This window comes from Mustela nivalis, assembly GCF_964662115.1.
Source record: "Mustela nivalis genome assembly, contig: HAP1_SCAFFOLD_1826, whole genome shotgun sequence".
Lineage (NCBI taxonomy): Eukaryota > Metazoa > Chordata > Mammalia > Carnivora > Mustelidae > Mustela > Mustela nivalis.
In genome coordinates this window covers 28,441-42,447 of record NW_028134838.1, presented here as the reverse complement: position 1 = coordinate 42,447, position 14,007 = coordinate 28,441, and the positions used below count along the sequence as shown (strand labels likewise).

Genomic DNA, 14,007 nt, shown 5'->3' with positions numbered 1-14,007 from the left:
ACAACAACAACAAATAAAAAAAAAAAAAAAAAACAAGTGACTCTTCTGAAACTTTTCCACCCAGCAGATGGAGCTAGCCACCATCTCACCTTTTTCTCATCAGAAGCTTTCAGTGAGGTTGGGTGTCTGCCTTGAGCTCAGGGTATGGTTCCAGGGTCCTGGGATGGAGCACACACCCTACCCACCTTGAGGAATCCCTGTTCAACTGGAAATCTGCTGCTCCCTCTCCTTCTACCCCTTCCCTCACTCTTTCTTTTAGATCACTCTCTGTCTCAAATGAATAAATGCAATCTTAAAAAAAAAGTTTTTAATTAAAATTCGCAACTATGATTTTTATCAAAGAAATCAGTGATGGAGTTTTCCAGATAAAATATCAGGTACCCAGATAAATTTAAATTTCAGATAAACTGTGAATAATTTTTTAGGATAAATGTGTTCTAAATATTGCATTGGTACTTACACAAAAAAATCATTCATTATTTACCTGGAATACAAATTTAACTGGGCTTCCTGTATTTTTATTTGCTAAATCTGGCAATGCCAGTCAATGAGGAAGAGGATTCATTTCGTGGAAATCCACATTGCAGCTAACTTCCATGGGAGTAACTTTAATTAGAGACACAGTCCTTCATTTACACACTCACCACACCACAAAATGCAGACAATTCCTCCTTTAATGTGCTTCATGTTATTTTGATGAACTTCAGGTCAAATTCAGATTCACAGGTACAAGCCCCATTGGCTAGTTTTATCTGTGTAACAGCTGAGGTCTTCTATGTGATAATGATCTTGGGTTTGCTCTGAAGCATTAGAAGCCATGTCTCTTGAAGTATTTGGCTCGGGCAAGGACATCATTGCAGAAATCACAGCTCAGGTCCTGGCTGCTTCTGATGTACTCAGGAGCTCCAGCATAAGCACAGAGTCCACCTGGAATTTTGTGAGATCGGTTAATGCTGACCTTGTAGCCCCTCATTGCTCCAAGGTCTCAGTGGTTAACTTAGATTCTCTTTCCTAATTGGTCATCAGAAGGCAACTGAGGTTTTGGGGAATCTTGTGAAAGGTCTTATATTTGTTCTGATTAATTCCATGCTGTGAAATCACCAAGTCCTGTGTTACACTTACCTCTTAGATACTGATCAGAGTTCCAGGTTGGAAACCTCCTCTGGATTTCTTTGATCCTAACAGTTAAGACCTCGGTTATTTGAGAAACCCGGGACTCGCTGATCCAGGATGTTGGAGCATAAAGACCAGGGTCCTAGAGGGAGAGAGGCAGAGGAAAAACTATGTAAGCCATGTGGGAGGGTGACAGGACTTAATGGGACCAGTACTGCATTCTCATTTCCCTCCTTTTTTCTCTCCTTCTCCTTTAGCCAAACTAATGCCACCTCTAATCTCCCTGCGGATAAACAGTAAAGCTACAAGGTTTGGGCAAAGGAAGGATGAGCAGACATTTCACAGCTGCTTCATTATAATGGTGAGCGGAAGAGTTGGAAGTCAAAGGTGATAGAAGTAGTGGACATACCAGTCTGATGCCCTCCTTCAATGCTGCAAGCACAAGCCTTCCAAATAGGTCAGAAAGGGGGTTTTCTATCTGTACTTGTAATTCTCCTTCCAGATCTTCTGAATGTCTAAAAGTGCTTCTAATTTTTCTTATACAACTTTGTTTCAACATATTTAGAAGAAATGTCTGACTCTGGAGAATTCTTTCAACTTCAGAGTAGATGGAGGCATCATTTTCCCCAAAACAAGATTTTACAAAGAAGGCAGAGTGCTAAGTGATGCTGACCCTAACATCGCCCAAGTTGCTCTTGGTCCTGGTTCGGCATTTTCCAGCTGCCATGTGACTTTGCAGGAACGACCCTCTCCTTGTAAGTAAGTGGTTACTTCCTCACTTGGAAATGATGGATTGCATGCCTTCCCCCTCATCCCATCCTCATCAGATTATTGGATGCGGCCCCAAATAAAAAAGATAGAGTATTTGAAAGTACTTTTAAATTGGCAAGTGTCATTCCAAGTACTAATGGGAAGCCAGTTTAAAGATCACTGAGGAATATATTTTCCTAAAAGCTTAAGAAATGACTGTACTACATAAAGGCTTCTCAACTGCTGCAACAATGATGTGAGATGCAATAGAAAAAAAATCACTGTGCCATTGTCTCCTTGCTATTACCGATTCCCCCAGTACACAGTTAATTCAACTGTGGGGTTAATGCCCAGTTCCTTGGGAGATTTTCTGGGACAAGTGAAACCAGGCAGAATTTGTGCAAAAATAAAGCTGGATCTTCAGAACTCAGGATTGAAGACAGGAGGAAGAAGGAGAAGACAAAGGAAGGAAGAAGACAAAGGAGAATGAATTCAGTATTTGCTAAAAATCTGCCGGATACTAAACATGTTTTCATAACATTGCATTGAGTCTTCATTAACAGTTCCAGGAGGCTGGTGTTTCATAGGTGAGGAAACTGAATCCTAGGGAGATTAAATGAGGTCACATGGTAGCAAAATAACAGAGCAAGTATTCAGGATAGGGTACCATGGATAAGATCCTGGAAACACAGCACAGTTGATTCTGAAAAGAAACCATGGCTCACGAAGCCATGATGTTGCTACTGGTATGGAGTACCTTTCACTCTGTATCCCATGGCACTGTGCTCCAGAGTGTCAACAACAACCAATGTGAAGATGTCCCCTTAGCATTGCGCCATGCAGCACGACGGCCATATGCCATAACTAACAGGGGTTTACCTGCACAGCCCCCATGTCATCGCCCATGTTACCCACATTGGTCATAACGTTGCCGCCATGAGACTCCCTGGACAAGACACCAGCAATCACTGCAGGATCCACACAGTACTTTTGGCCAGCAGTACGAATCACAGGCTGGTATCTCAAGAGGTATGGAATGTCTATTTCAGCCAGCCTTTCAGAAGCACGAACTCCTAATGCAAACACAGAAGGAAGGATGTGGCTGTGTGACTTATGCTGACATGGGAGCTCAAGAGAAGAGAAATCACACTGCAGGTATCTGGGTAGTGGTCTAGGACCAAGAAGTCCTTGCCTCAGTCTGAAATCCCTTGAGGCCATTCCTAGACCTGAGACTATGATTCTCCTCCTTTAAGCTTGAGTTGGCATCCACACAGGCAATGTTCTTTATGACTGCCAGTGCCCCTTGCTGGTCTCTCAGAGGCTGCTCTGGCGCATGCAGGACAATTCTCTGGGCACAAGCACACTGACTCCATCCTAAGCACCCCAAAGAGAGTTACCCAGTAAAAAGTACTTGTCCATTAGCTACAATGAGCACCATATATAAAAGAGAGATTCTTCCAACGCCTTCAAGAAGTTGTTGGAGAGTTTCCCTGACAGATTTGCTCACTTTTACCCACCTTTCCACCCTAAAATGACACTCAGAAATTGCATGAGCTTAAATCTTCATAAAATAACAAGGGTAGTGGGCAAAATGAAAACCAATGCTAATTTACCTGGCTAGCCCACTCACCTTGTAAGCATTTTTTTTGGTTTCAAAATACTCTCATCCACATTCTATCAACCTGAGTTTACAACAAAATTGTAAAGTGCGTATTTTTAACCCCTTTCTGTGGAGGCAGAGGAGAACTAAGTGACTTGTTGAAGAACCAGAGCCCACACTCAGACAAGTTCTTTGGATTCGATGTTTAGTGCTCTTCCTGGCACTTGGTAGTGTAGGGTTGTGGGAAATAGTGGGAAATGAAGGAGAAAGAGAGGGACACATGGGTGTGGGATATCAAGGGAAGGGGCAAAATCCTGTTAAAGCCACCCTTGCCAAAAGGAGGCATCTTCTGAGAGAAAGAAGAGGAGGGGAGGTGGACAATGAGATTATAACCTACCACAGTAGTTCAGGCCATGACGCTTTCCAATCCCGCAAGAAGCCCCAGGGGTCTCAAAGTTTCGGATATTTCCATAGCATCCCCAGTTGCTGCTTTCAGATAAATCTACAAATTGAGAAATTTTCAGCCTAAGGCATTGAACGGCTTTGATCATCTTCTGTTCACAAATGAAATGCCATTAATAAAAAGAATTTTACCAAAATCAGTAACAACAAGAACTTCACTCTGAACTGAAACACTTTTGAAATTTACAGTACAGTGACTAGGAAATTATCACAGCAACCTCCTCAATACTAAGTTGTCACCTCCTATCCTACAGGCATGAGCAACTGTTGGAGCAGCTATATTCCTCGCAAAAAGCCCTGAACTATCCAGTGCTGTTGAGTTGGTGTCTTGGAATCAAACCAGAGGATCTGTTCCCTGTAAGTAGTCTTCATCCTGTATCTTAGGTAAACCCTCAGTACTTCTTCTCCTTCAAATATTCCTGTCTGGCTGGTCTGGTGAGATATTTATGGTTGCTCTAGAGAAACATGTACAAAGCCTGGTCTTCCCCGGGGTCTCAAACCAGACCCAAAGTAAAGGCACAGGGACTTGGAGCTGGCTTTGCCTGGATGTGTGTTTTTCTAGATGGGGGTGCCTAAGACAGCAAAGAGGGGAGGACATCTAAGGGAGCACAGAACCAGGTCTCCACAGGGGGCTCCCTCTTTCCACTTCTTCCTTTACAGTCTTTGCCTTTCCATCTCTCTCTCTCTACCTGCTGCTATCCTTCCAGGGAGGAGAGATTTTTCACAAAGGCCACTGAAAAAAGGACATTCCCTAGTATTCATAATTCAAACTAGAAGTACACATGAGAGTAATGAACAGTAATGAGATAACTACAGGGGGGCATGAAGGTGCCCATTGAGAAAATCATCTCACTGTGATAAACCTGTAAGGACTCCTCATTAGATTACTCTTTTTTATTTGCTTTATTCTTTGCTCATATCATCAGATCTTAATGGTTTGCAAGTCTTTGGCAACAAATCCATTGCACAACATCATGTGTGTATTGTATGTTCATGTAAATGCCTCTTAAGTTTCTATTTTCTTATTAAGAGCTTCTTGGAGTTGACATCTGAATATATTAATATTTTGGAGTAAATGTTTCTACTTCACAAACTTTTGATAAGAAATCTGAAAGAAATGTGGAGATTGAATGATCTGGTCTTTTAAAAGTGTACCAAAAATTAAACAACCCAATGTGTTCTTTCATATTTTTTAATTTATTTGTCTTTATAACTGGTGACAAATACCCTTAATATTGTAATGGGTTGTGTCATTCATTGCTCTCTGCCCCATAGCCACTCCATAGTCACATTAGATACTCCTTGAAGTTCCATATTCCCAGAATATATTTTAGAAATTTAAAAATACTTGTCAAATAAATGGATCACTCAATGAATGAATGAATGTAAGGCCCCATCAGAGAAATCATCAGAATTTAGAGCCAGGAAAAAGTCTGCTTCTCCAGAGGAACTATGCTTCCTTTTTTTTTTTTTTTTTTTAAATCAAAAGACATGTACTTTTCCATTTTGGTCTGCAAGGAACCTTAAGACCAAATCTGAAATGCAAGCATAGCAATTATGTCAGCTTCAGTGGTTAGCTTAGTCACATGTCCTCGATCCCCTTTGTGATGGTTTACTATTTGAAATTACATTAGTCTTATTATTGTGAACCATCTCAATCCTCTTATGGAAATACATGGCCTATGAATAATTTCAGTAACTACTTTTGGTGAGATGGTTTTTATAGAGGGACAATGAGTACTTAACAATGATGTATATTTAAAGTCTAGTCTCCAGCAATGCTGGTTTAAACCTACTCCACACTCTGGAGAGCCTCCTCCTTTTGCAGGGCACCTGGAAAGAGGCCATTCATCAGTGGCTGTTAGTAAGTCCAGTATTTATCGGACAACTTAAAAGAAAAACAACATTTTCAGCACAGTTGCAAGTTGCAAGTATCAGAAATACCATTCTGTTCCTATGCTTATCCTTCCCATCTCCCATGTCAAATGGGAAACATTAAATACACTCACCAGTAAGGACAAGAAGACCCAGAAGTAGCCACAGCACAGACATTTTGATGAGCTGGCTCTACAGGTCCTAAAATGATTTTATAATAGAAATTAGTTCAAAGATGTGATAACATCCATTATCATCAGAACAATATGTAATGTTTCTATGGAAAGAGGTAAAAAAAGAAAAGGAAAGAATAAGTTTCTCCATATCTGGACTAAGAAAAGTAATGATCTGAATCATAATGAAAAAAGCAAAAGTAAGACTTGTGCTCCATCCATCCTTTGAATTAACTTAAATATGACGAGACTCCTGCTTGGCTCACAGAGACTCACCAGACCATTGAGCTACCGGAGAGAATTATTTCAGAAAGCCAAGATACTTTGATTCCCAACACTGAGAAACATAGTGACTTGAGTCCAGATCCTGAAAAGCAATTTTTTGGTGCATGTGCCTTATCTCAGTAGTAGAATTTTCCTTATCAAAAGATAATGTGAAAACGAGAATTTTATATTAGTGTTTCTTTTCATTTGGGTTCTTTCTCTTTCAGTTTAGAGAAAAGGTTACACATTCCTCAGTATCTTGGAACATACTCTGCTTTGGTTGGAGGAAAGAATTGGTAGACCTTTCCCGTTGCTCTAATCCCCAAGCCTGGGAGTCTCAGACCCTTTTGGCCACCTTGAGCCATTCTCCACATTCCTCTTCTGCAAAACTCCTGTGCAGGAGAAAACCTAGTCAAATCCTCAAAAGTCGGGTCATGGGCAGGATTAAACTCATATGGTGCTAGCTAGATGGAAGAAGTGGTGACTGGTCATTGGCATGCATTTGTACTCACTCATTTTTCTCTCTTTCTCATCCAACCATTTCTTTAACCACCATACATGGGTACAAAGAGCTTTGGTTCTCCCATTAGCTACCAAATGAATACACAAATGTCAAACAGAACACGTTGTAGTTGACCCCAGGCAATGCTGGAGGATCTGGCCTCCTACCCCCAAAACCTCCACCTCCCCACAACACCCCACTGCAGAGTGTTCCCAACCTCTCCCTGGGTCTGGAGAGCCTGGCTACCTATCATTTTGAATTATTACTGTCATTATAAGTAGGAGTAGGCATATAAAGTTAGTACTTGGTACTTTCTCACCTCCTTTGCTTTAAGGTTATTCTTATGAGTATTTCCTTCCAAACATCCAGAAGGAGATTTTGTCTCAAGATAAAGCAAAGGTGTCAAGGAATTCATTTAAATTACATCTTATGCCAAGCATTTGTGTGCTTCTCAGATATGGTCATTTTTTGTTGTTGTTGTTTTTTGTTTTGTTTTTCTTCCCTACAATGTTGAAATGGTCTACCTGATTTCCCTTAGCTGAACAGAAGATGCCATGCTCAGTCCCAACACCAGAAAGATAAAGGAACATGGAATTTTAGCTGGGTCTGCAGAAATTCTCATGCTCAGTCACTGGACAAGAACCATTTATTCGACATCCACTGAGCTACCATCCCCAGCCCTGCCATACTGACTGAGAGAGGAGACTCAATCCCAGGAAAGATTCACTTAGGCACAGAAAAAGCTCATATAGTCAGGAAATTTGATCTTTCCAGAGGCTTCTTCCTGGCTTTATGGAAAGAACCCTGCAGAAGAGAGTGCAGCTGGCACCCAGACACTAAACCCAGAGTCTTTTACTTGTTGCTGCTTTCCCGAGGAAAAGACATACTTCCTCTTGGAAACCCAAGTGGAAAAGTACTTCAACTTCATGATGAAAGCTACCTCATGTTCCAAGCATTGAACTAAAAGCTCTGTTGAAAAGAGTCTATGTAATCCCACGTGTCAATTACTTAGAAACACAGAGTTCCTTTTTGTCACGTTTCAATTACATCAGGAAAAAGCAAGAAATGACAATGGAAAAATAAAACAAAGCATGTTGAAGCAACTCAAGCTTTGTGGGCCAACTTTACAGATGTCACAAAACTCTCTGTGTTTGGAAGAGACTGTTGAGGCATGGGGGGAATGTGCTCAGGGAGTGTCCATTGGTTACCTGTGACTAAACTCTTAATGTCCCTGTGGCCCCATGCACTTGAAACTATTATTAGAGAGTCAGACCAAGACAGCACAGTGCTCATAGTGCCAAGCACAGTGTCTCTGATGGCATCCCTCTTCTCCCTTCCTGGAGAGTGAAACAGTGACAAGCAGCACAGGGATGTCAACAGGCTGGAGCCGTAGCCTGCTGAACACAGGGAAAACAAACAACCCAAGCATCCCTTGGGGCCAGTTCAAGTCCCTGGTGGCCTCTACCCACTTTCCCTCCACCAAGAACTTTGTCATTCCCAAAGCATCATTTAGATTTGTAAGGCGTAATAGACCATTTACTCCTCCCTTAAACTATTTTCCTGGAAGAGATGAAAATAAAGGTCCTTGGTCTTTAATCTCACCACAGAGCTCCTGTGAAAATGTCTTTTTCAGGAATGCTCTCCTAGGTCTTCACCAGAACCCTTAAACCATAGTCACTCCGCATCCTTAGGACCCTCCAACCAGCCTGGAAAATGTGCTGCATTAGCACCCTCAGGTGTTAATGTGTCCCTGTCCCATCATAGTCTCCCATTTGATCCTGAAAGAACTGAGGACTGCTCTACACATGCACATAGGTCTCCCACTCCACACTCTCTGCTTACCCTACTTTTACTGCTAACTGGTCTCTCCATCTGCTTGCTCCTTGTGAGCTGATAGGCCTTTTTAGCAGCAGCTCATCTTAATCGTCCACCCTCTTGCTAGCCCATCCTTACCCTCCCTCCTCACACACAGCAACACCCCAGCCCATTGCCCTGTGGATGGCTATACACCAAAATGTCCTAAATTCAAATGGTAGCAGTGACAGTCACAAATAATAAGTGTTTCTGCCACTGTGATCATGTTTTCTTGAGAAAAATCCAAAGGCTCCTTCTGAACTCACTCTTTGGCAGAGTTATGTGGTTTGTGAAAATAGACATTTCCTGAATTTGGATTGGGAGCAGATTATAAGCCCCAACGTGCTTGGAGATGTGATAGCTTCTCTTCACTCCCTGCAGGCAAATCCCTTCCTTCTTTCCATAAGGCCTCTGTGCTTGTTCTCCTCACTTCGTCCATCTGGGATTCCCAGAGTTGAGAATTCCAGAAATTCTCTCCTGTGCTAGGACCTGTCCCAGGAATATCCCTTTCTGAACAAAATAAAATCGAAGAGACCATGGCTTCTCTGTTTCATCCAAGACTCCTGAAGTTTGTCTATCCTTTTACTCTGCCAGGCCTCAGCTATTAGACATGTGGGCCGTGGTCCTTTCAGAGCTTCCAGAGAAAATACCATATCACGCAAGGAATATGAGGTTAATGTACTGTTGGCAGGAGAGTGAGGGTGGTGGAGAGATTGCTATCTGGCAAAATGCCAATACTTCAATCCTTTGGCTTTGAATTCACAGCAAAGACATCCCATTCAGCCTATTACAGCTTCCGTTAAAAGCACATATATTTCTCTTCCTTTGCATATGTTCACAAATCCAAAAGTAACCATATACTTGCATTAACAGAAATCTAGGTTTTCATAGGTATAATGAACAGGAAAAAAAAATCGTCCCATCATCTACATAATCTTTTATAACTTGGGCTTTCCTTGCAAGGTCCTTAAGTTTTATCCTACTCCAAATTGTCTTGTTTACTTGGCAGCAAAGACACAATCATTACCAACTGATCACCACAGACTGGATCTTTCATTCTCAATAAGCCTGAATGTAAGTCACCAGTCTGTCTGACACTCACCTGTCTTCTGTTACCTCTTGTCCTCAGAGGCTGTCAGTCTGCAACGCTTTATATAGAGTCCCTGTCCTGCTTCCTCTTTTTAAAAGTGTTGACTTCATCCTTTTATGAAAAGATTTATGGCCAAGTCTTACAAGTTATAGTAATAATCACAGTAATTACAAATACTTTGAACTTATATAGGGCTTTTTATTCAAGAATGTCCTGGCATTTTGCAAACATTAACCAACTAGTTCCCTAACAGAACCTTGGAAGGCAGATCATTGTTTGTAGATTCATGTTGGTGATTTCAATCCAACATTCACTTTTATTCACACCAGTTTCTAAGAACAAAGACAGGTAAGAAAAGAAGGAAGGAAGGAAGGAAGGAGAAAGGGAGAAGAAGGGAGGGAAGGGGGGGAGAAATGGAATTTGGAATGTCAAAAACATATTCTTGGTCTGTATTTCAGGCAAGCAGAACCACACCTTAGGCTGAATGATCTTCTTTTATATATGGCTAGTACATACAGTTTGTCCCTAAATGTCTACCTCAATAAATACTTTAAGAGGTTTTATATGACGTTTCCAGGAAGGACTCATTGCCCTAGATTGCCCAAGAAATGAGTTTCAAAACTAAGAGAGGGAACCCTTTCTATCACTAATCACACCCTTTGCCCATCTCTACCAAATGACTTGATTTTTCCCCCAACACAGCCGGAATGTTTGCTTTATGTCTTCTTTCTATAGGCTCTTACCCTGCCTGAAATACCCTTAGGGACAGGGACAGGGACTTCGTCTCATTTGTCCTTATAACCCCACCACCTAACACCCTACCTGACACATAGGAAATACTCAATAAAACCCGTGGAATAAATGGCTTGCTCATTGCTAATTTGTTTATAATCTGTTTCCTATAAACCCCTTGTCTTCTCCCCCTGCCGCCACCCTGCCACAATCAGAATGTAAGCCCTGAGCAGTGACCTCGGCTGCTTCATTATGACTGGGTGTTCAGAGCCCAAATGAGAGCCTGGCACATTATAGTGCTCAGTAAATATCTGTTGAATCAATCAAGACATGCAGAACTCCTACAACCCCACACAAGATTCAGATTGGGTCCCCAGCGCCAGGTCCCAGGGTAAGCTAGCATTGATCATGTCCCATGCAGCTCTGTGGATACTTCTATCACTGTATCTGTGACAAAAAATTTTTTTTCAGTCTGTTCAGCCTGAAAACAACATGAGAACAAAGACTGGGTCTCTTTTCCTGTATCCCCTAAATGGCACATAGGAGATATTCAATAAATGTTTATGGAAATAATAAACAAGTGAATTAAAGAATACTTAGGACATAGGAAATCACTGACTGGTCCTTTGCAGCTCAGACTTTGGGGATTAGGATTTTGTTGCTATCAATGGCTGAGATGATGAAGTAAGGAAGCAGGGCACTCTGAGCGAGGATCCAGAACTGGACACCCAGGGAGTACCTAACCTTTGAATCTGGGAAGGAGGATATGAGAATGCAGGTCTCCTCTCTCTTGTTGGCAGAGTTCGAGTAAAAAGCAGAGCAATAATGTGCTCCATTAAAAACCATATCCCTACACTAAACTGAAATCCTCTCCCTTTATTTTGTCTAGCACACACTGGCAACTAAAATGCATTACAGTGTGAGGAAATGTGGGAACACCCTGACCCCCTCTGCCAAAGCACCATGTCACCAGGTCTGATCTAACCCAGTGCCCATGTTCATGTCCTCAAAGGTTCTCCCTGGAGGACAGCCAGCATGTTGCCAAGCAACAGCTCCACAGAGATGATGCCTATCTAAGCCTCAGGCTTATTCAGTCCTCAGCCAGTGCCCATATGGACACTTCTTTCCATAAACCTGGTGTACATCAGTAGGAGAGGTGATGGGAGTATCAGAAAAAAGCTTGCTGCACTTAGACTTGAGTGAGACTAAACAAACAGCTCAAGATATTCCCTGTCCTGCCCCCACAGCCAGGCGAGAAATGAGTGCCCTTATAATTCTGATGCCAATTCTGACCTGTTTTTTGTTTTGTTTTATTTCCCTTACCAGGCAATTCTGTGACACCAGCTGGGTGTCCTACAATTCAGCTCAATTCCTACACTGTCTACCTGGAGACAACATCAGATTGCAGTTAACGGCTCAGTCCTCAGAGACTGCCCTCACCCCATGTCAGACACCAATCACAAGACCTGGTTGTCACCTGTGCCTCTGACCAATAGGCTATAAATCTGAGGTTCTGAAGAACTCTCCTTAGGGTTAATTAATTGGCTAATGGCTTACAGATCTCAGAGAAACATTTTATAGTGCCTACTTACTGGTTTATTGTAAAAGGATGTAACCAGATAGAGGGGTTTCGTAGGGCAAGGTTTAGGGACAGGGTATGGACCTTCTGTGCTCTCTCCATACACACTCCTGGCCCTGAATCTCCATGTTCACCAATCTCTTCCTCTTGGGTTGTTCTGATGGAGGCATTACTTAGCCATGACTGATTAAATCACTGGTCATGGAGCTTGAACTCAATCTCGAGTCCCTCTCCCTTACCCAGAGTATGGGGTGGAGGGGTATTGAAAATTCTAACCCTTTAATCACAAGTTAGTGTCTACCACCCCACAACCCAGGCCCCATCCTCTGGAGCTTTCCAAAATCCACCTCGTTAACATAATAAAAAGCACCTTTATTTTTCTTAGCCCTTTGGAAATTCCAAGCATTTTAGGAGCTGTGTACCAGGAATAGGGATTAAGACCAAATATATATTTGTTATTGTTTTTGTTTTCATAATCCAGTCGTGTCTTTATAAGAATTGGAAGAGATAGCAAAATGCATGCATGCAGACAAAAGGCCATTTGAAACACATCAAGAGGGTAGCTAGCCATCTGCAAGCCAGGAAGCAACGAGGGCTCAGGGCAATCCCAATCAGCCAACATCTCAATTTTGGACCCTCCAAAATGTGACAAAATAAATGTATGTTGTTGGAGTCCAAATATATATTTCTCATTACAAATCACAATAGCATACTCCCTCACCTCACTCCCACCACAGCCTTACTTCACAGACACAGGACCTTCTCAGCTTGAGTATGTGCCTTAAATGAATTTAGCTTTCTTACTCTTACCTTAAGGCTGTGTTCTGCATAGTATCTCTCCAAAGGAACACAAATCAATTGACAAAAGCCCCGAAAACAAATAGATAGCTTACAGGAAATTACACTGAGAGGTACCAAAATAGAATCATTCTGCACAACACCAAACTTCTTAAAAATTTTCTTTGCCCATCCGTCTCTCCAAAGTTCCAGAAAGTGTCTGTTCTCAACCATATTTTTTCTCTAAAGTGTCTCCTAAATAATATTCTTTTCCCCATCCTTCTTTGCTCCTGGTGCCTCTTGGCATTTTCTAATAATCTAATAAAATAATAAATATTACAAGATTCTGCTGCATATAGGTTTAAAGCATTTACTGAGCAAATTGTAGAGTGCCCTGATTAGATAGGGGCCCAGCAATATGGGCAGTAAAAGAATTCACCCAAGGCAGAACAAAGAAGATAGAAGTTAATTGAATACACTGCAAAGGAGCAGCAGGCAGGACAACAAAGGAGAGATTGTCTGCCAGGAGGAGGTAGTAAAGGGCCAGTTTTAGGATGGGGTAAGGGAGTATGGGGGCATATGGAATTTTTCCTTTTCAGGTAATCTTAGCAACTGTGCCTGGTTGTAATTGGCCAGTAGGGCCTCTGGCTATTTCAAGGTGAGTTGCTCAATGAACCTGTTTGCATCAGTTCCGTCACTGTGGGCCCTTCTGCCTTGATCATCATGTCTGTTACCTAAAAGTGTCCTTTACACAACTCAGAACCTATTGCAAATGTCATCTCTTTTACTCCTTACTTAAAAATCTGAGTTGACAGATGAGGAAAATACCTTGTTTGGGAATGAAGGGACTGAGTTAAGAACCCAGCTTATCTCTTCCCCTAGATGCTGACTGACTAAAGCAGCATTCAGCTCATAAATTCTGGGCCATCTCTTTTAGGCAGGTATTTCCTGGACTCCTGTTTCTTCAGCCTCCTGCTCTGCTCAGTGTTTAACCTTTCAACCACCTTCAGTCCTGAGTGGAGCTACTGTCTTTGGTTGCTATTCATGTCTCTGAGAAATGGCTTCTCATGGACCCTGCCAATTCTGTGATGACTTCCAACTCCTCTCCACTGAACCTGTGTCTTCCTAAGATTCCTAGTGATCTAGGGAAGCATTGTCTATAAACTCTCCTTGACACTGCAGAAAAATGACAGACTTATGTTTTAAAAGTATCCTGGCTGCCAATTAGATTGGAGT

At 41.9% G+C, this 14,007-nt stretch overlaps 1 protein-coding gene across 1 annotated transcript; it reads right to left on the bottom strand.

The window, feature by feature from the left end:
* Positions 1-808: 808 nt before the first annotated feature.
* On the bottom strand, positions 809-6,003 carry LYG1 (lysozyme g1; the record flags this gene model as incomplete). The annotated part of the gene is made up of 5 exons (XM_082750761.1): positions 5,935-6,003; positions 3,861-3,965; positions 2,743-2,936; positions 1,123-1,255; positions 809-927 (listed from the first exon to the last, which is right to left on the bottom strand). The coding sequence occupies exons 1-5, from the start codon at positions 5,975-5,977 to the stop codon at positions 809-811; spliced, it is 594 nt and encodes a 197-aa protein (XP_082606887.1). The 5' UTR covers positions 5,978-6,003.
* Positions 6,004-14,007: the final 8,004 nt, after the last annotated feature.